The sequence below is a fragment of the Rosa chinensis genome, chromosome 7 (genome assembly GCF_002994745.2).
Source record: "Rosa chinensis cultivar Old Blush chromosome 7, RchiOBHm-V2, whole genome shotgun sequence".
NCBI classification, from domain to species: domain Eukaryota; kingdom Viridiplantae; phylum Streptophyta; class Magnoliopsida; order Rosales; family Rosaceae; genus Rosa; species Rosa chinensis.
Window position 1 is genome coordinate 51,854,132 of NC_037094.1, and position 23,594 is coordinate 51,877,725.

A 23,594-nucleotide genomic window follows, 5' to 3' on the forward strand; every position below is an offset into this window, starting at 1 on the left:
TTTTTTCTGATGACAGGGAGCATATGGAATATTTGAAGGAAGTTTTTCCTAAGTTCAAAAAGAATAAGAAGTGGCTCAAGGATAAACAAAACAAATCGTTTGCAGATTGGTTGAAGATATGGGTAAGTCATGGTTTTGTAAAATGTTTGATTTAGGTAACTGATGCTTGGTTTGAATACTTGACACTAGTATGGTTGATCTGTGTAGGTGGAGCAACAACTTAGTGAACCTGAAAACAACATATCTGAAACCGTGCGATGGATTGCAGATGGACCAAGCCATGAAGTAGCAAAGTTCAGCAGTTACAAAATTGACGGAATTCAGTTTTACACAAAGTCTCTTGATGATGTTTGAGCGTGTCAAAATAGTGGTGTTTACCTAGAGGCCGACACTATGCTTGTTGCTAGTGCTAGGGACAGAAATCCTATAGATGACGACATGAGCTTCTATGGGGTGATAGATGAAATTTGGGAGCTTGATTATACTTAGTTTAGCAAGCCCCTCTTTAAGTGTGATTGGGCTGAGAGTACAAGGGGTGTCAAAGTGGACGACCTCGGTTTCACCTTAGTAAATTTGAATAGGAAAGGCCATCTGAATGATATATTTGCTATGGCTACCTCAGTCTATCAAATTTTTTATGTGCAAGACCCAGTAGATCCTAGGTGGTCAGTAGTTCTAAGAGTCCCACAAAGGGAATTCTTGGACTTGGCTCATGATGATGAGCTTGGGGACACCATAATTGATCAGCAGCCCTTTACTGATAGAATACCATGTGTTGAGAGTGGGGAGGGAGAAATAGGTTACATAAGAGTAGCCAACGAGGGGATTCTGGTTAATGAATAGCGAAACTGCAGTGTTTGATGAAAGTGTTGTTGTAATGATACTCTGAATGAATTGTTGGTTTTTGGTGTTTAATGTAATTCATATTGATTTTCTTGAAAGCAAATTGTTTCATCCTCAATGTTGTAGTTACTTTGTGTGTATTGTGTTACAATGAATGTACTGGAAATAAATTATTCTTAATGCATCGACTTGTATTGTATTTTAGCTTGATGTTTACGAAGTATTGACTTATCTGTATGTGCAGGTAATGACACATTCAAAGGCTGTCTCAACCCCAACTAAGAATACTACAAAGTCACTCAAAGTAAGGAAGTCAAAGTCGTCAAAGTCCAAGAAGGTATGTACATCTGCTGCAAGCGTGAGTAAAGGAAAGAATCGTGGAAAGAAGATAGGGGAGGATGAAGGAAGCACTGGAGGACTGAAGCTGCTCACGCGTCACCCTGTTACAATGTCAAAGATGACTAAGGGTAGGGTTCTAAAGAAGAGGCTTAGAGTCCAGTTTGATAGGAATGGCTCTCCGGTGGGGAAAAATGCAGAAAAGATGCAATCCTACATTGGTGTTTTGGCAAGAACAAAGATCCCAATTTCAATTGCATCTTGGCCTGGTGTTGACAAGAAAAAGAAAAACACGCTTTGGGAGACTGTTTTGGTAAGTGTTGAGTGATTATTAGTGAGTTCAATGAAGCTGTGTATTGAGTTTTTCATGTTACATGTGTTTATTAATATTATTGATTCTCACTGATGAATTTTTTTGTTTTTTTTTCTATATGTTTGTAGACGGCATTCATATTAGGACCTGAACACAGGAAAATGGTGTTACAATCTGCTGGAGCCAAATGGAGGGAATTTAAGAGCAGACTCACCACCGTCTATGTGTTGTCATATGTGGATGATCCGGAGATGTTACAATTTCCACCAGATGACTATAGGTTTATTACTGTTGATGAGTGGACTGCTTTTGTAACAGAAAGAACAAAGCCTGCATTTTTGGTAAGTTGCATGTTTGACATTATATATATTATACCTACATTTGTCAATGCCATTGTATACAGGTGCGCTAATCAACTAAATCAAATGTAGGAATTGATTTTGTTTTTGTTCTTTCTTATACATGTATACTGTTGTGTGAAAATGGGACAAGTCTGGAACTTGGGACATTATGTTTGAACCTAGTTGTAATACTATGAACTAGCCAAATAGCTAGATGCTTAAGAACCATGATAGAAGGGTATATCTTGCAGCCATAAAAATGTCAGCAATATAAACTTTAGCAAATCAGAATCTCCTCAAAGTGATTAATTTAAACTGAGTGTAATTACAATATTATCAACTTTAATCATTTATATCGATCAGTGCTAATCAACTTAATGAAATGCAGGAATTGCATGAGGCTCAAAAGGCAAGGCGTCTCAAGAATCAGTATGATCACCATATGTCTCTTAAGGGATACGCAGGACTCAGAGAAGAGTTGGTTAGTACGAGTGTCCAACTTTTTTTTATTTGTAAGCATTCACCACTGCCTAATAATGTAAAACTGAGAGTTTTTCTGATACAGTCTCAAACCATGCCAGAGGAGATTGACAGAGCAATGCTTTGGATCAAAGGACGCCAAACGAAACAGGGGACATTTAAAGTTGATGCTCTCAAGGACACAGCTGATAAAATCGTATGTATCTTATACTTATGTGCCATTTGTCTCTAGCTTATGAGTTTTTGAGTTGCTGATATGCATGAATAATTGAATTTATCTTCTATTTTTCAGTTCTTGAAAGGGGAAGTATATTATTGGAATTAGCTTATAACTAATTTTCATGCGAAAAAGATTGAAGCTAGTTTGCTAACCTATACTGAAACATTGATTTTGAACTTATTATTGCATATGAGTTGCATGTTCGTGTCTCCACTGGTTGAAAACAAATGCTGGATAATTAATTCATTCTTAAGTTCATTGTAGAACTTGTTTGATGATTTATGATGAGTATTATCTATATGTATGAGCTGTTGATCATATAGAATGGGGTGGATTTGGGCCACTGACTTTCAAAATGCTTTTATATTAAGACATGTATATATAGATTATAACTATAGTTTATAAAGGGGTAACTATAGTTGGATATGTACATGTTTATGAATGGTGAGATTTATATTTTAATTCTTTTACATTGTATATGGCAGGAAACATTGAAGCAAAAGGAACGCAGTGGAGAACTAGAGATTTCTGGAAGTGATGATGTCTAACATTAGCTTTGGGGACTCCGGAGCACCCTGGAAGAGTTAGAGGTGTGGGGGGTTATGTAAATCCAACTAATTACTTCCACCTTCCAAAACGCAAAAAAGAGAGCGTCCAAGAGTCGGTGAGACTAAGCGTGAGGAGGATATTTGAAGAAGAGAAACAGAAGTTGGAGGAAGAATTAAAGGAGAAGATATTGGCTGAAGAGAGGGAAAAGATAGTGGCAGCTAAAAGGGCATTTTGGTGTTCTAGGAGTGAACAATTGGAAGCAAAAATTAATAGAACCGCGCTTGAGGAGGGAGTTCCTCATGTTGGAGAAGGCAAAGCTGCAGCAAATGAGTACATATCCGGCCAAGCAAGTTGTTCTAAGACCAGCCCTAAGTCTGCTACCAAACTCGACAACTATGGAAGGAGCAGTCACAAAATGCTTGGATATGATGGAGAGAAATATGGTGCAAAAACATAAGAAAAAGACCACAAAGGTTTCAAAGCACAAGATTGCTAAAGCACCAACTGAAGAAGTTGAATATAGAGCCAAGGAGAATGAGAAAAGGGTTGCTGCAGTGAACAATGATATTGAGGAAATAGAGGTGGTAGATATGACCAGCATAGAGAAACGAGGGAAGGTACATTTGTTTTTATGAATGATCACCATATATTGTTCTAGTTGCACGTATGTGATGATGAATTATCACTTATTGATTATATGTTGTTGGCTTAGGTAACTCCTACCGAGAAGGAATGAAAGTTGGCATTGGGTGATATTGGCCATATTGTCGCTATTGCAACGGTGATGACAGACGATGATCCATCTGCAACGTGTCATGGGACTCCATTGGGAGATGAAAATTTGCGTGTTTCTATTTATGCTGCCATTAAGGAGCAGGCTATGATTCCATTTCCAATAAAGGATGAGATCATGACAGTGAAGCAAGCTATGGGGAGCTGGGTCATGTGGCCAAAAAACCTTATCATTTATGATGAAAAGGTATAGATGTATACGATGATTATATTTTTACCTATATATGGCAGTGATTATAAGGTTAACTGAATTGTTTGCTTGATCTAGAAAAAGACGAGTGGTAAAGCAAGTAGGAAGCAAAAAAGGAATCAGTTTAGCCCATATTCAGATGCTGAGTTTGACTTGCAGTCACTCCCATCTAGCTTGCCAGCCTCATTGAAAAAGTTATGTGAGTGGGGAAAAGAAGGGTTCAAAGATGGGAAAGCCATTTGCTTCTATAAAGAAGAGCCCGTATTTGGTTATCATGCTAAGAGCTTTCTACTTGACGTAGATGTTATGAGGCTTGCACACATGGCAGAAATAACAACAAGCTGCATAGTGGTGTATATGAGGTAAATGCTACACTTGGTTGCTTAATTATGTGACTTTGGTGACTTAATTATTAGGTGACTTAATTATGTGAATCATCTCGATCTATGCTTTAGGTACTTGCATGATGTATTAAAACAGTTTAAAATGCAAGACATGGTTGCTTTTATTGACCCAACCTTGACCGGTGAGATAGGGTGTGGGAGTCCATTGCAGAGGTCCCAAAATATAAAAGATCGGTTGATAACTACTTCTCCAAATCAGATTTTCTTATTGCCTTACAATGCATTGTAAGTTGGTCAATTATTTATGCTTAAACTTGACTTTTCATTCATATCGATATTGCACTAAAATCTGTTTATTGAATATTAGTTCTCATTGGATGTTGACTGTGATCAATCCGGAAACCGGGATCGTCTATTTCATGGATCCATTGAAAAGACGCCTAATCACTGGAGAATGGAGAGATGTTGTAGACACATAAGTTGCTCAAAACTGACTGTTTCAATGGAAGTTTGCAGTGTGATCACATATATTCTTATGAAAGTCTAATGTTGTCGGTTTGCTTATATATAGGGCCATCGGATTGTTTAAGGCAGACCGCATCAGGAAAGGACGAGGTTCTGTTGAATGGAAGAACATGGCAGTATGTGATACATATATATATATATATATATATACACCTTATTTTCAGAGGATGATTTACTTGATATATAATTAGTAGTTACATGTAAGTTGTTGCTTGATGACACGATGTTGACTTTTTTAGGGTATTCCACCACAGCCAAACGACAAAGAGTGCGGCTATTTTGTAATGAGATACATGAGGGGTATCATCCATGATACAACTTTGTCATTTGTAGAAAAGGTAACCATAAATTTTCATTTTCAAAAGCATTCTTCCATATATTAAAGTCTGAGGACAGTGACAAAGCTGTTTGCACATTAAAATTTTATGGTTACTTTTGGTTTCTAACTTGTTATTGTTGAATGTGTATGAGTTTAAAATTCTGATTTGAAACTGTCAACAGTGGGGTAGGAGAGCCAACCATACTTATGGTCAAGTGGAACTTGATGAAGTGCGTAATGAGATTGCAAATTATGTGATGAAGAACCTGCTGAAGCTATGAAGTGTTGGTCTTTTTTGGGTACATGCATGCATGCAGTAATGCAAGGTTTCAAGTGCATTAGGCTAGATGTTGCTCATTTTTTGGTTGGCCTCATGTGTTGGTCTTTTTTGGGTACATGCCTGCTTGCAGTAATGCAAGGTTTCAAGTGCATTAGCTAAGCTAGATGTTGGTCATTTTTTGGTTGGCCTGATCGAATTGCATGTCTTCTATATATGAGATTATGTAGGATGAGACTATTTTAGCCACATTTGTGGATGTATTTGCTATTGGAGATCCATAGACGTACGTGATCCCTTGTGTTTTGTGGATAAAATTACCATTTTCGGAACCATTTGTGGGATTATAATAGCTATTTATTATGATAGAATTATTGTTCATTTTGTCAATTTTTGTTTCCAGTTTACCATTACCAAATCAAACAACAGTTGGAAAAAAGGAAAATATGTCGTCTGATGAGGATTATAGGGCTGAATCAAACAAATTTTCAACAATTCACACGACGGTTCTTACCGATATCATTGTTGGATGCACACAAAGACAACAAGTATTAGCAAAAACCATCGTCTAAAATGTCACAATACAATGGTTCGAGTTATATCTGTCGTGTGAAGGCACACATACACTGAACTATTAGGTCATCACACCACATTTTATGCTGGAAGAACTGTCGTGTGTATACAATTTACACAACGTCTTAAAATTAAAAACCGACTTCTGAACAACAAAGAGACAAGGCTGGAATCCTTAAAACTGTGGTATGAATAGAAGTCACACCACGCTGGAATCCAAAAATCGTGGTATGAGTAGAATTCACACCACGCTGGAATCCTAAAAACCGTGGTATGAATAGAAGTCACACCACGAAATATTTCTTTCGACAGCTTGTCGACAGCATGTCGGCAGATCTGCCGATCCATCAGACGACAAATTTAGCTGCAAACCGTGGACCCAATGATGGTATACGACGGTTGAAAACCGCCGTCTGATAGAGTTTCATCAGACGACGCCTCGATAGACCACGGAAATGCAAAACGTGAGACGACAGTTTTAAACCGTCGTGTGAAGCCTTTTGTGTAGTAGTGATTGGTCACCATCTATGACATATTATCTTCAGACCCCATCTGATCTCAGAATCAACCATTGGTCACCATCTGCGACCTGTCACCATCTGTGACATATTATCTTCAGACCCCATCTGATCTCGAAATCAAACGTTAATTAAGTCGCACCCGACCTAAAAACGTTACAAACATCTAGATTCAGCTTTTCCCATCCCTGCTCACCATCTGTGACACTTGGTACAAGGACCAATACACTTACAATAAGTCACGCTTGACTCGAAATTGTAACATCAAACTCCATACTTTTCAAACAATAGAAAACATATTTTTTCACAATATTATTTCCTGAAAAGTCGCCTTCAACAATAATATGAACACAACCATGCATATTATTCATCACACATTACTCACAAGAATATATATATTTCACGTAAATATATATACATAGTCATTCGCTCAAAAATGTCTACCAATACCAACTATAGTTAGCAGTTAAATCAATAACGCCAAAACAATAATGGTAACTCCATTCGTAAATGAACCTTGTGAGATTACTCACCTCGAAACTCCCGCTTCATCTTCAATATAGCACAAAGCAGCTAATCCACAAAATAACCGTCCAAAGTACTTCGTCAAGTACCTAACACATACGGTTCCAACTTAGTAACAATTCACATTTGATTTAAGTTCGAAACCCCTGTTTTGAACTAAAATCCCCAAAGTGGCACCAATCGAGGCAAAACCACATCCGAGACCTCCCAAGGTCTCCGGAATACTTCCACGATCGGTATGTCCATACCACAAGTCGATCGGAAGCTCGAATCCTCACAGATCGAATAAATCAACTGGTATGAAACCGTAAAAATCATAACAAATCCATACAAACTCCAAAATTTGCATATTATATATCGAAACGCTCGTATCAACGAGTAGAACATATATAATACCAAAAACAGTTCCGTACATGGCCGGAAAGCCACCAGAACTCTGCCACAGGCGGTGGCGCACCGCCGCCGGCCAAAACTCATTATTTCCTTAAACTCCCAACATCAAAAATGTTCATCTAAGCATGCTTGTGAATTTTCATAACTAGCTCGAAGTCAGAAGACAAGCATAAAGGGTCGAAAACTACCTCACAAGCTTTGGATTTTTGCTCAATTCGAGTTGAACCAATTTCCACGTAAAACGATCCAAACAAACACAACTCATAACTGGAAGCATGAAGCCACGACGTCGCCGAAACTGCGTTTTCTGACCTGGTCCGAATACACCAAACTTCGCTGCCTTCTAGCGCCGTCACCACCGCGAATCGCCGCTAGAGGACACCACAGGGAGGAGCGGACAACAACGACGAACCGATCTGGAAGGTTTCACCGGAAGAGGTCACCAGAGTTGGTCGTAAAAGCCGGGTCGGATGGTCCAGATTCGGGTCGGGTCAGCCGGGTTTCTTCAATACTGAAGGTATCAGTCCAGAGAGAAGAGAGAGGAAGAGAGTTTCCGGAAAAGGAAACTTGGAATTATGAAATAATTTCCTGAAATCCTCTATTTATACTAAAACGGAAACTTTTCCCAAAAGCCATAACTTCTTCATACGAGCTCCAATTTTCGCGTTCCATATGTCCACGAAATCGTATCGACACGCTCTACAACTTTCGTGAAGGAAGTTTTCAGAGAATCTCAATGTATCCAAAGTCAACCTTAGCAACCCCCCTAAAGTCATACTTTCCAAATAAAAATTCGTCCAAAACACTTCCACTCCATCCATGAGCCACGAAACCGTCCAATAACCAATAATTAAATTCCAAAAAATCCTCGAAAATAATTACGAATTTCGGGGCATCACACGCCGCTTCGCTATTGCCGCCTGAAACGCTACAGAACCATCGCCGTTCGCACTTTAGCGAAGTGCAGACGTTCGCTTTAGAACCCGCCTGTTTATATATGTGTGTGTGTGTGTGTGTGTGTGTGTCACTACACCAAAAACTGCATCACACAACGGAGAACAAATCCTCTGTTGTCTGTTGACAACAATTGAATCATACAACACATTTAATAAATCTTCATTGTATAAAGATGCTCAAATTCTAAAACTTCTAGTTAGGAGCTGATGACACAACGGAAAGAAAGATTATCTGTTGTCTGAATGAAAAAAAAAGACCGGCATATTTCCCTCCTACCATTGAGTCAAATTTGGCTCCAAATTGTACCCTAGATGCCATTAAATTGGACAACAGTTTAGTTACTTCCGTTGTAGGAGTATACCTGCAAATGATCATACAATGGTTTTTAATGTTCTGTTGTGTAAGTGAGTAATAAAATTTGGAAATGGCTCCAAAATGACATTCATTCCCCCAAAACGAGAAAATTCGGCTGCAATTGTTTGTTATGCTTGCAAGTTCCAACAACAGAATGAACTATTTCTGTTGTGTGAATGAGAAATGACTAGCCTAAGTGCGAAACCTAATATTTTGATTGCAAAGGCAGGAAATTTCCATCTTTCATTCCCTTAGCTATGTAACAAATCAGACAACGTAAACGTATCTATACGTTGTCTGTCAGACTTAAAAAAAAAAAAAAAATGCCTATTGCCTTAGGCAACTCGAGGGCACACTTAATGCCTTGGCCATTTTTCATGTCTGAGAGAGAAACCCCGAGCTTTTCTTCACTTCGAGCAAAATCTAGAGCTTTTCTTCATCATCTTCTCAAAACACTTAGCCATCACAAATCACCATCTTTCAAAGTTTGGATTTAGATTCTATTCGATTTGGGTTCTACTCGATTAGGGTTCGAGTTGGGTTCAATTTGGGGATTTTTCATTCTGCTAAAATGAGGGATTTGGGTTCTGACCAATCGAGTTGGGTTCTACTCGATTAGGGTATTTCTTCTGCCCCAGAAAGAAGATAAATCTCATTCTTTGCAAGCTCCAGACAGGGTATTTCTTCTCTTCTTCTCTTATTCTCTTCTCTCCCAGAAGCCTCAACTCCTCTTCAAGGCTTCAACATCGTGCCTTGGCTCCGACACCTTCTTCCATCAAATCCAATCACAGCCACCAAACTCTAATCAAAACCTCATAATGTCGTCGTCTTCTCTAGTTCTTGAAAGTCTACTCGTCTCTGGCCAAACCCCAACTCAACCCTAAAAAGAATCTCCATCGATGCACCTGGTCGAAGTCTTCGCTCGAATCCGAGACAATCCATAAGCCAAAGACACGCAACACCTGCGAAATCAGTCAAGTTTAGTCAAGTTCAGAACTTGGTCTCATATTTTGGTTCGTTTCCTTAAGGTTTAGATACCCTCTTCTTCTTCTTCTTCTTCTTCTTCTTCTTCTTCTTCTTGCTTTGCATTGGTTTCAAGTAAGATAAGGTAGTCTCAGTTCTATAGTTGAGCTATTTACTCAGAGAGAAGATAGGAGTCAAGGACAAGAAGAAGAACAAGGAGCTTACCCAGAGAAATTTGGAGCCTGTTGAAAAGGGTTCGTCGCTTTAATCTCTTGCACTTTGATTCAAGTTTTGTTATAGTAACGTTTTGCTGTTTGAATTGACTTGAATGCTTCTGGGATTATGTAGAATAAAGTTAGTAGAGAAAGGGTTTTGGATTTTAGAACAAAAACCAATACATGAATGTGTGTAATTGATGTCCATTATGTAGTAGACAGAGACACTTGGATAATTCGGCCTGGAAAGTTGAAGTTTTGCTCTGTAGGTTTATGATGAGAAGAGAATAAAGTATAAAAAAGTTGATATTGTGTTGAATTGTTTCCAGATAAAAGTTCAGGACCTTTAGAGATGAGAAAGAGAAAAAGAGAGAAGAAAACAATGGTGATTCGAGAAAAGTTGTTCAGATCTCTATTGAAGGTAAAGTGGAGTTCTAGCTTTGTTAAATGTTAACTTGTTAATTACTTGGTCAGAATTTTGCATTCAAAATGAACTCAGTGCGGTTTTCTCTTGTCATTTCACTAGATAACTCGACCAAAACGGCCAATGACAAGAAAAAGACAAAGAAACTGAGGAAAGGAAAAGGAAAGAAGGTGAAGAACAATCAGGATTTGGATGATCCCTCTAATACTGATGGTTTTGATTAATTAAATGGTAAGCTTCTTTAGTTGTTCTTGTAGCATAGTAAACTCGCATATAAACCTCATTTATTGTGCAATATGTTCATGGTGTCCTCTAGTGAACAAAATTTGGTAGTGAATAATGAACATTTTCAAATTTCCTATGCCATTGCCTATATCTGCTATATTTGGCTTTATATGCAATTTGAGGTTTTGTACTTTTTTTTTCTTGTCTTAAGTTATAAAAATAAGGCATGAATGCCATGGGGGTGTTAACAATAAAATCGTTTTCTGCGTTCAACTCAATTAACTCAATTTTATTTTTATTAGACGATGAAGCCGCAGATGATCAATGCCAATTCGAAGTTCAGGGAGAGACTGCAGGAAGTGCTGAAATGGTGCTCAATGAAGATGATTGTAAGAATACTGAACTTAGAAACTATGAAAGAATGTCGCTTTGATTTCTTATCCCTGCAAATCAGCAAGTGGTCACTGAATAGGATGTTAAAAGCATATGAAGAGGGAAGTACTAATTGGGAAGAAGGATGAGATATATGGTGGCAGGTTATTAGCGAGTTTGCAGTTGTTTGTTATAAATGATGCGGATGAGTTTAGTGCGGTTTTAAAGCGTGAATCGAATCCGAAGATATTGATCACCACTTGCCGATTTAACTCTTCTGTATGTATTGGTCTTTTACTTGTTTTCAATGTCATTTTAGCTTTTGTTGGTTACGGAACTGATATATTTTATGACAAGGTGATTGCCAATGTGTGCTAAGGTTTATGCTTTTTGTTGTTTTGGTGGTTTTCAGAGGGGTCCTGCTTTTATAGAGGAACTACTTTCGGTGATCCCAAATGCGCAGTACTATAAAAGAGACACTTATGACTTGAAAAAGGTACCATTTCTGTCTTTTATATCAATTTGTTTTTCACTTTTTCAATGTAACAAACATGGAGTTCAAACAGTTAATATATGTAATCTTTTTCATTGTTGCAGATTATAGAGTATGCAAATAAAAAGGAATTCACTTCTTTAATTGTTGTTCATACCAATCACCGGGAACCAGGTTGGTCTCTCAGACTTTGCTTCTGATGTCTTTAACTTCTAAATTCTGTGTGAAATGAGATCGTCCCCATATTTTCCCTGTTGTTTTTTATCTGACTTCAACTACTGCAATCATTTTTCAGATGCTCTCCTAATTATTGGCTTACCTAATGGACCTACTGCCCATTTTAAGCTCTCAAAGCTTGTTTTACGGAAGGATATCAAGGTTCGTTGGTATATGTTGCATGTATCAAAACAGTACCATCTTTATACTATTTTGCCACACATTGCGATGAAAGGTTTTTATTTTCTTCAGTTGGTGAAAAGAGGAGTCATTGAGATTAAAAATCTTGAAAGAGTCCAAAAGAATAAAATTCTGCAAAGTATTAATTTTTCATCTCTGGGGAATTAATGTAGGGTGTGTTAACTGTCATTTTCTTTCCTTATTCTTTATTTGGCATGCCTGCAGAATCATGGAAATCCAACCAGTCATGAGCTTGAGCTTGTATTAAACAACTTTACAACACGCCTTGGTCATCGTATTGGGAGGTTGAAATCCTTAACTTGTTCGAAATTTTTTCTCACATTATATTAGATGCATTTTGGACTTTTTGGTTCAAATACACCTCATCACACAGTGTGGTAATTTCATTTTTTTTTTCCCTGTACAATTAGTTTCAAGTGGTTTCTTATGTAAGGATGGATTACCTTCAAGCTCCTAATGGTTTTCTTCTTTCACCTACTTTCTTCAGATTAATACAGTCACTTTTCCCTCAAGAACCAAATTTTAGTGGTCGGAGAGTTGTAACTTTCCACAACCAACGAGATTTTATATTCTTCCGGCATCATCGGTGTGCCTCCTTTGCTATTTTTAGTTCTTGCAATGATCCTTTCTTATACTTGTGATCTTATATACTTTCCTTTGCTGTAGAGCTTTTTGTTTACTGATGTCATTAATTTCTATGTGTTCAGGTACATTTTTGAAACCAAAGAGACTAAACAGGCTGAAGTAAAGGGCAAAAAGACCAAGGATTCCAAAGCTGAAGCTATTACTGAAGCAAAACCATTTGCGCGCCTACAGGTTGGTGTCAATTATTTATTTGTTCCTCTTGCATTTGCTTTCTTGTCTCGATCTGGTTTGGCCTAGGGCCCTGCTGAATTTCCTCCACCACTTGAAATGTCCTTATGTTTCGTTCTTGGTCCATTTATGTGACATAGAAAGGCAGGGTATTGCCACATTTACCATAGCATGCAGTTTACGTTTATTTCTTTATTCTTTATTGTATCATTTATAAATGTAGATCTTAATGGTCTTTCTTGTCTTAAACACTCAGGAATGTGGTCCTCGTTTTACCCTTAAATTGATCAGTCTGCAGCACGGGACATTTGATCCTAGAGGCGGGGAGTTTGAGTAGGTTCACAAGGTAATCCACTTATCAGTCAATTCATTTCAGTATATTGGTTTCATATCTTTATCATAAGAAAATATTGAAAGATACCTAACTTGTTAGTCAATTGTTTGCAATTTTCTCTGGGATATATGGTGCAGCTGCTACAACATTTAAATATGCTTTTGATTACAAACCATCCGGCATCAACTGGTACCCTTCACAACTAGAGGATTATTATTAATTTGTTAATTTGACTTTTTCATGTTAAACTGCATACCAGAGATCAATGGAAACTTTGATTGATTGGATTGATAGTGAAGTCAACATGAGCAATACTTATGTACTTTTTCGAACTTATGCTCCTGTGCATTTCAGGTTTGCTCTATCATTTAAGCTGCTTAGTCTCATTGGTAGATTACGATTTGCTTATTTGTCTCATTAATTACATGTGTATAATGTTCAAATGTACCTCTATCTTAGCTGATACAATCACCAGTCTGACTTATCTATCGACATCGAATTATTATGACATGTATTGGTAATTTAGTATTTGATAAGTGATGGGAAACCTTGTGCAGGTTTTTGAATGGTGAAGATGTAGATATAGAGGAAACAGTTCTTCGCACTCCAATATCCAAATTCTAGAAGAAACATTCAGATTTGTTCTACTCAACACCACAAATAAATAGGAACATTCCTTCTGGTGCTACAATATGTGCTAACTTGTGAAGCTTCACAACAAACTTGGAGGTGATGCAAATAAAAATATAGTGTACAAGATGCTTGGTAAAGTGACACATGAAGGTTTTGTTGAAGTGAAAAGATATTATATCAGTTTTTGATTCATGTGTAGCTGTTAGGAATGCTTTTCTTCTTTTATTGTTGGATTGAAATTTGGACAATTTTGTTTGGGAAATACTGCCTTTTGCAGTTTTATGTACAGAATGTTAGATATTATGATGGATTGCTTGATAGATATATTCACTATTCATTGGGTAAAATGGACCAAATTAATGCACAAATCAATTCAGAGAATGGATGTTTGCAGCAATCATACAACAGATTTTCAGAAATGTCAACCAACGTTGTCTGACCAAAAAAATTCTGAGTATTCACACAACGCATTGATAGCTATCACACAATGGATTTCAATAAGTAACGTCGTCTAGTTTAACTCATTCATAGCTATCACACAACGGATTTCAATAAGTAACGTCGTCTAGTTTTAAGCTCATACAACAGAAAATACTAGAACACAGTTGTCTTACTTTTAATCACACAACAGCTAAACTACAAAACCGTTGTATGAAAATTCAACCCACAACGGAATAAAAGCAAATTCTGTTGTGTGAACTGCTGCGCATGGGTGCGTCCGGCATCTGTCGAGTTCTTGGACAACGGTGTTAAGAAATATACGTCGACTGACTTTGTATCATACAACGGTAAATTCACCGTCGTCTGATTTTTCATCAGACAACATCGAGATAGACGACGGTGAGTCTTCAAATCAGACGACGTTTTTTCACCGTCGTGTGATGCAGATTTTGGTGTAGTGTGTGTGTGTGTGTGTGTGTCTACACACACATGTAGTCATTCACTCAGGAATGCCACTAGCTAATACCAACTATAGTTTGCAGTTAAATAAATAACTCCTAAACCGATAAGGTAACTTTGTTTGTAACTGAACATTGTGGGATTACTCACCTCTGAATCCCGCTGCATCTTCTATACAGAACCGAGATATCACACTCACAAAATAATCGTCCAAGACAACCTCGTTAAGTACTAAATCACATACGGTCTCATCCCAGTACATGAAACACAAAGCGATTAAAGTTCGAACTCCCATTTTAACTAAAATCCTGAAAGTAACCTCAATCGAGGCGGAACTTCATCCTAGACCATCCAAAGTCTCCGGAATACTTCTATGATCGATATGATAAAACGATAAGACGATCGAACGGCCGGATCCTCACTGATCTAAAACCGAAATAATAAAAAACACCAAAACTCCTAACGTGCTCATACTATCCCCAAATGCTACAAATCATATATCAAAACGCTCGTATCGACGAGTAGATGATATTTGGTGAAAGAATATATCCCTAGCATGGCTGGACGCACCTCCAAACTCAAAATCAGCTCAATCCAACCGTCCAACTAGGAGAAACTTAATACCTGGGGTTTGAGCCAACTCGGCCTAGATCGCCGCCGCAAGCTAGAAACCACTGTTCACTGTGAGTTGAAGCTTCTTCAGTGAAAATCGATCAAAACCACCACCAAGGATCCTAAGAGGAGGCTTCTACGAGAAAAAGAAGACCTATTTCGTGCTCAGCCGTCACCAAAGGAGAGAGTTCTGGTCGAGTCCGATGCTGCTAAACTTCGCCCCGCTTCGATCCTCTGTCTACGGTGTAAATCGCCGCAAGCCACCTCCATTAGGAGCATTAGAATGAGGAGGCGAGCAAGTCTGTGCCGGTGCCACCGCCTGAAGTCACTGAAGATCAGAGAAAAGACCGGGTCGAAAAACGGCGTCCGGATCGGGTCGGGGGGAAGCTAGAAAGAGTTTGGGTTTCTGGAAATTTTTGGAATTTGCCCAAAAAGGAAATTTTCGATATTTGTGAAATATTTCCGGAAATTCTCTTTTATACCAAAATTTTCGAAAATGGAAATAACTTCCGCTGTTTATAGCTTTCTCATACGAACTTTGATTTACGCGTTCCACATGTTCAAGAACTCGTATCGACCCGCTCTACGACTTTCGTGAAGAAAGTTTTGGGAGAAACTCAATGAATAAAAAATCAACGTTTTGACCCTTCAAAAATAAAACATTTCGAGTAATTATTCGTCCGAAATACTTCCACATCATCCTCGAACTACATACTCGTACCAACAACCACTGAATAAATTCTGGAAAATCCTCAGAAAATAATAACGAATTTTCAGGAAATTACAATACAAGTGACATGACATGACACCTACGATTAAGGCCACAAATCTTAGTTATCATTGAGTCAACAATTATAATCCATAGCTAAATGTCGAAATATAGGTTCTGATAAAAATACACTTATAGAGAAATTTATGTCATTTTTTAATTAAGAACATCAATTGCATACCTAGGATGAAAATTCCATTGAACAACCCCAATTCAAAGGTGCTGCCATAAAGTATCACTGCTCAGTAATTCCACATATCCAACTTAGATACCATGTTGAAGTTTCTAGTTTTCTCCTACAAAAATATAGACCTGCTATTGGAGAGTTGGACGCATTCTTTGGATACAAACACGTTTATATTGAAAAAAGTGCAAAAATGATGCCAACCAATTTTTTAGTGTCATATTCATGCTTGACCCCACTGTATTAATTAAAGAACCCTATTTAAAGGATGCTGACATAAAGTATGTTTGCTCAATAAATCCACATATGCAACTTAAGTATCATGTGAAGTATCATGTGGAAGTTTCTAGTTTTCTGTAACGATGATTAGTTACATTGTATCAATTTTATTAAATTTATCTATAAACAACTATTTACATCACAACACTAACTAAATATATATATACTATATATATATATATATATATACTATATATATATATATATAGTATATATATATATACATGTAAGGATTGAAATATCTGCGATTTTTTTATATATCTCCCGATATCTCACTTTTTGGTGGGACCAATATCATAGGGGGAATATATCTAAATCTTATCTTCCTCCGTTTTTGTGAAATTTCTCCTATATCGTTAAATATCCCTGATATATTAAATTTTAAAAAAATAAATAGGAAAAAAGAAAAAAGCCATCAATTATTCATATAGAAACATACAATGGAATACGGAGGTTATATCAGGGTGTAAAATTTTAACAACAGAGGTTATAATGACCTAATAAAGAGGCAAATTAACCTGTTTGAAAAAATACCTCGAAGTAAAATATCTATAGGTAGATTTAGGTGAAGCGAAATCAACTCAAGACGTATCTTGGTAAGGAGAAATCCCCTCAAGGTGATTTTGGTTGAGAAGAAATTCTCTAAATGCAAATATGTGTGAGGAGAGATCTCCTCAAAGCGAATATGGATGAGGAAAAATTCCCTCAAAGCGAATCTGGGTGAGGAGTATTTCATTCGAGGGAAATTAGAGTGAGCAGTGGAATCCAGGTGAGGAAAAATTCCTTAAAGACAAATCTAGGCGAGGAGAATTCATGATGAAGCAATTTTAGCAAAAGAAAACAAACTTGATGGAGCCATGCATGTTTCAAAAAGTAACTCATTCACTTCATCTTTCTCAATTATATTTAAAAAGTAACTCATTCACTTCATCTTTCTTTCTCAATTATATTTAAAAAGTAACTCATTCACTTCATGTTTCTCAATTATATAGAATTGGCCTCAATTATGTTAAAGTTTCAGACAAAGAGAACAAACTATTGGTTTATGATACGCACAAGAGTGTAAAAAAATGTGGTGCAATTATATGAATCATTTGGTACTGTTTAGTTTGTGACTCTATGTAGTCTGTGTATTCTGTTCGTAGACCAGCGAGCGACTTTTCAACCACATCGATGGAATAGCCTGTTTTCCTAGCTATTAGTTTTCCCGGTTAGGTAAGAGCCGGGTGGATTACCTTTGGGAGCTAAGTCGAAGATCTCGGTGGTCTTGTGAGTGGTTGATAAACTACGATTGCAGTTTTCTAGACTAAAGCCCGGTCTGAGCAAGATCGTGGAGATATAGTTTTTTTTTAGATGTAGATGTAGTTGACATTCATAATTTTATATGTATATGTATATATATATATATATATATATATATATGTAATTCCAATAAATTGATCCTTTAAAATATATATATACACACACATTTTTTTGGATATCCCGGATATTTTCAATATCTCCTTTTTTCAAAGTTCCGATAAATATGTAAAAATCGATATTTTAATCATTGAAATATATATATATATATATATATATGCATTTTCACATTATATTTTCATAATTTGTAAGACTTAACAGACATTAAATTCATATACATGTGTTATGCAAATCTTTTGATCGAATTACATGAAATATTTTCTATTATTGATTGAAGAAAAAAAAAATTGTTGTTTGAATATAAGCATGAGTGTATCAAAAAAAAAAAATTTAATTTTTTTTTGAAAGAAATCTAAAATAATTTAAAGCCATTAGATTTTATAGTGATAAGATGATCTTTTTCTTTTAAGTATTACATGACATGATTTGACAAATAAGTAATGTGTATAAGTGACATGATGTGATATCTCGGAAATTCATTATTATTCTCCGAGGATTTTTCCAGAATATATTCAGTGGTTGTTAGGACGAGTACATAGTTCGGGGATGATGCGGAAGTATTTCGGATGAATAATTACTTGACTTTTTATTCGTTGGGTTTCACCTAAAACTTCATTTCATGAAAATTGTAGAGCACGTTGATACGAGCTCGTGGACATACAGAATGCATAAATCGGAGTTCATACGAGAAAGTTATAATCAGCGGAAGTTTCTGCCATTTTTGGAAGGGTTTTTTACTTCAACAGTGTCTGAACTCTTCGAGGACTTTTGAAATGATACCTGAACTTTCAAAGTTATCAATGTGATACCTAAACTCATTTTTTCGTATCAATGTCATACCTGCGGTCGATTTCCGTCACAGAACCGTTAACTATGACCACGTGCCCATCACATGAGGCACTTAATGAGGTTAAAAGACTAATTTATCCTCAAAAGTATATACTTCAACAGTGTCTGAACTCTTCGAGGACTTTTGAAATGATACCTGAACTTTCAAAGTTATCAATGTGATACCTGAACTCATTTTTTCGTATCAACGTCGTACCTGCGGTCGATTTCCGTCACAGAACCGTTAACTATGACCACGTGCCCAGCACGTGAGGCACAAAATAAGGGTAAAAATGACCTTTCCCACTTCCTTTAGTTCTTCACGTGTCCCGTCGTACCTTCAGCTCTTCTTCTCCATTTCTATTTCCTTTTTCATCTGCAAAATGCAATCAGATGGGATGAAGACGTCATTTCCTAGCAAAATGCAAAACCCAAAGCAAAACTTGAACCCAATTCTCTAATGGACGGACACCGCCAGGGACTCCATCTCGTCGGACTTCTCCAAGCACAACTTGCTCGACGGCTTTGCTTCTCTGAATTTATTGCAGGCCAGAGTGGTGTAGACGGTTTCACGACTCTTGGCCTCCAGATCTAAGACTTGGAATTTACCTGAGATTTCAGACAGAGGGATCAGAGAGAGAGAGAGAGAGAGAATATGGCCGGCGGCAATCCAGACCTTCTTGTGCAGCTTGCCGGAGATATGACGGAGGCGGGCCACACCGTCGTGGCACTCGGCTTCCTCATCGCAACTAACATCACAGCATAAGTTCATGAATTTCAAAAATAGTCTGTGTCTTTGTAATTGAATCAAAATCTGCATAAGTGAAGGAGACTGAGAGTCTCTCTCTTTCTCTCTCTGCAACTCTCTTTCTCTCTCTCAACAGCGGCAAAAAGGCGAAGGATGGTGATGGGAGAAAACCCAAAACTGATTTTTCCACGACTGCGTGTCTGTGTATAACTATATCTATATGTATATGATTTATCGAACAATAGGGCAATGATCATTTCACTGATTCCAACTTCTAATCAATTTGTCCAAAAAAGAACCGGCCTTTGGTTATTCGCAGCTGTAATATCAGTACTTAGTGGGAGCATCGGACGAGGTACCCCGGCGAGGCAATCGGCGGCGGTCAGGGCGGATGAGGAACAATCTGAGGGTTTTACGGCGGCGGAGGTGGATGACGGGGCTGGCGGATGGGTTGCACGTGGGGCTTCAGGTGACGACGGGGCATTGAGTGGCGAGGAGCTTGAATTTTTGCAAGGTAGCCATATCGATCTAGCTGAGTTCAATGTGGTTGTAGTCAGGTAGTGCTTGGAAAGGGATGGGTGGTTGAGAGAGAATGTGAGATCTGATTTGCGGCTATGGCTTCCAATCGGAGGGGACAAATCAGAGGGAAGAAGACGTCGAAAAAGAAAAACAAGAAAGCAAGAAAGAAAAAAAAATAATAAAAAAACAATACTTTTGAGGGTAAATTAGTCTTTTAACCTCATTAAGTGCCTCACGTGCTTGGCACGTGGTCATAGTTAACGGTTCTATGATGGAAATCGACCGCAGGTACGACGTTGATACAAAAAAATGAGTCCAGGTATCACATTGATAACTTTGAAAGTTCATGTATCATTTCAAAAGTTCTCGAAGAGTTCAGACATTGTTGAAGTAAAAAACCCCGTGAAGAACTAAAGGAAGTGGGAAAGGTCATTTTTACTCTTATTTTGTGCCTCACGTGCTGGGCACGTGGTTATAGTTAATTGTTCTGTGACGGAAATCGACCGCAAGTACGACGTTGATATGAAAAAATGAGTTCAGGTATCACATTGATAACTTTGAAAGTTCGGGTATCATTTCAAAAGTCCTCGAAGAGTTCAGACACTGTTGAAGTAAAAAACCCTTTTTTGAAATACTATAAATAGGAGTTTCCGGTTCTGGAAATTCATAATTGATATTTTCGGAAACTTCCAAAAATAGAAACCCAGAAGGCTCCATTCTCTCTCCTCAAAACCGACAGACCTGACCCATGTCCGGATTTTTGACCCAGTCGACATGTCTTTTTCAGGCGACCTCAGGCCACGGCACTGAACCAGTTCTGTTAACCTCCTCTGTTGTCCTCCCTGTGGTGTATATGTATATATGTATGTATAATTGTGTTGTTGTGGGAGCTAAAGTGATGGACGTACGTGATTGTTGGGTATAATTGCAGTACTTGACCAAAACTAGATCAAAGTTGAAAGCTTGGTATGGTTTGGAGATTCAATTATGAGCTGCATGTTGGTATTACTGTATAGAAGGTACAATTGAGGTTTTGGTCAGAAGATTGTTGGCAGATTATGATGCTTAATTAGAAATCAAAGGGAAGCCATGGTTATAAAGTTTGGTGATAGGTTCATAACTTCATGCATTTTTATACCCTTAAATAAATGTAGGATTCTAGGCTTAGAACTAGTCATCTTTAAGTCATTTACTTTGTCTTTGTGTTTTGTAGGTTAAATTGGAGAAAAGAAGGATTTGGAGCTTAAAGTTAAACGCAGGATTGAAAGGGTGCTTGCTATCCTAAGCGTCCAGAATTGTCTCTGCTGTGCTTCAATTTTGGGGATTAAACTGTATCTTCTCACAAGGAATTAGCAGGTGAGCCATATACCATTAGAAAGATACGGATGTTAGCTTTCTAAGAAATTTTACGGAAGTGGATTCACATTCTTCTGGAGGAAGTTATGATGATTTAAGTGAACCTAGTTCAGGAAGGCAGATTTTGACGGATTTTGCATATCTTTTCGGAATCTGACTTGTGAGGCCCAAGTCTGTTGATCTTAGCACTCGAATGGAACAAGACTGAATGTGTTTGACATATTTGAAGTAATTTCTTGTGTTAACTATAATAATCTTGTGTTTCTTTGGAGAGAAGAAATCTATTCCAAGTTGGACAAGAAGACCTAAGAAGCCCAAGTCAAGTAGGAATTAAAAAGAGACATATTAGGCAGAAAGAGAGGACGTCTAGAGATAGGCAACTTGGAGAGCAGATTGGGACGCAACAAGAGGAGTCACCTCCATCTTTATTCCTCCTTCACCATGTTTTTCTTAGTTATTTTTAAATTTCTTTTTGATAAATTCCTAAGCTAGGGCTGAGATGAAGCCCCTAGTATGACTATTCTATTTGTTTAGTTAGTTTGCTATTGAATTTCAAGATTGCTATGTTAAACTCTTAATCACCGTTTTAATAGAACTTTTATTCAAAATCTTTACTTGGGATCAATAAGACCTAGGTTTTGTTTATGAGTTATTTGGTTGGAGAACATGATGCTTGATCAAAGAGTAGATGTTTTCTAGCATGCCAAAAAAAATTCAATCTTGTGATTAAAGAGTTGTGAATTGAGAATACAAGTGCTTGATCATAGTCGATATTCTTGTTTGCATGATTTCGTAGTTCTTTTGTGCTTAATGGAGTTGAACATGTTTGCTTGAACTTGATTATTAAGTGGAGTAAATTATAGTTTGGCTACTTGAGTTCTATACAGGATCAATAAGTTGGAATTCATAAGTTAGAAGAACTTTGACATATGTCTTGGATCAATAAGGCTTATGTACGGGAATCATTAGCATGAAATCTAGGGAATTCAATGGTTGTCAACTAACAATAGAGTAGAAGTACGAGATGGTGGATTCAAAGTCTTAGCATTCAACTCTCATATTTTTCAACCTTCTAAAGAACCCTTCTCTCAACTCTTTTGTTTTTATTCTTAGCTATTTAGTTATAATTTCAATCATCACAATCTTCCCAAATTTTTGTTTATTTTTGTGTTCAATTGATTATTTGAGTTAGAATCAATTCGAATTTCAATCCTTGTTGGAACGACCTCGTGCTTGCACTAACTATACTACAATCAATTCGTATGTTTGCGAGTAATCATTTAAAATACAACATTTGGTATATGCTATGTTTGACTGTGAGCTTGTCTTCTTGGTGAAAGTCATGTACTCTATGTAGAATTATTTGATTGTAATTCATGATTGGTCGAAAATGGTACATAGGTGAAGGATAACCACTTGTTCCTAAAAAGTTTACTAACTTAGAATTGTCAGGTTTAGGATTCCCGTGACCCACAGCTTGACAAACGACCGTGAAAGCTCAGAGATTGTCTAAGCATGGATTCCAGGTAGGGGAGACTCACCTACGCCTCGATAGAGTTTTCTTTACATATTTGTTTTAAGTATTGCATGACTTACGCACGGTTTGGGTAGGTTTTATTTATGTTATTTCTATTTACATTTCTATTTTATTTTATTTATCATCACGGAAATAACTATTAACGTGTTGGGGCAGTGTTATACGGTCAAGTAAGTTAGATGACTTGAGAGAGAAGGGTGGCACTGACTTCCTTGGGTTCGATCCCCTTAACCTCGGGAGGGTTAGTTACGCGCGATCGTTCGTGTATCCCAATCGTAATGACGGGCCCTATACGTGTGTGTAGCTAGGTAGTGGATGCTCTCGCTACGCTTATCTGGTAATCATTCTAATTGAGGTAAGGACGTGTAGTTGGTCTGTGGGACCGGTCATTTGGTTTGTGAACTATTGGGATCCCATTTATGAGTCGTACGCCTCATGATTTTCTCTATGCTATTATTATGCTTTACGCATTTCTCATTTTATTTCACGTTTTACTGCAAGCTATTTATAAAACCTAGTTGGGTAGAGCTCCTCTACTGGGTGATGAACGTATGTGATGCTTACCCCTACTTTCCCTCCAGGAACTGGGCAGGAGCCAGCTGAGGATCAGGCTTAAACACTTGGGTGTTGGCATCGTCAAGTTGTGAATAGCTTCTTTTGGACTTGACTGTTGGTTTGGCAGGTGTTGATTAATGTCCCTCCATT

General features: G+C 37.5%; 1 protein-coding gene across 1 annotated transcript; it reads left to right on the forward strand.

Annotated features, from left to right (window-relative positions):
- The first annotated feature begins 11,333 nt into the window (after positions 1-11,333).
- LOC112178123 (ribosome production factor 1-like) lies at positions 11,334-13,108 on the forward strand. The gene is made up of 7 exons (XM_040509929.1): positions 11,334-11,544; positions 11,646-11,715; positions 11,837-11,919; positions 12,163-12,242; positions 12,446-12,544; positions 12,666-12,774; positions 13,028-13,108. Exons 1-7 carry the CDS (start codon positions 11,416-11,418, stop codon positions 13,106-13,108), a joined length of 651 nt encoding a protein of 216 aa, XP_040365863.1. The 5' UTR covers positions 11,334-11,415.
- Positions 13,109-23,594: the final 10,486 nt, after the last annotated feature.

Excerpts from the sequence above, each read along its gene's own strand:
- LOC112178123 (XM_040509929.1), top strand. The coding sequence starts at position 11,416 with ATGTGTGCTAAGGTTTATGCTTTTTGTTGTTTTGGTGGTTTTCAGAGG. Across the intron at positions 11,920-12,162 it reads TTTTACGGAAGGATATCAAG|AATCATGGAAATCCAACCAG; the intron begins GTTCGTTGGTAT and ends GCATGCCTGCAG. Across the intron at positions 12,545-12,665 it reads ATATTCTTCCGGCATCATCG|GTACATTTTTGAAACCAAAG; the intron begins GTGTGCCTCCTT and ends CTATGTGTTCAG.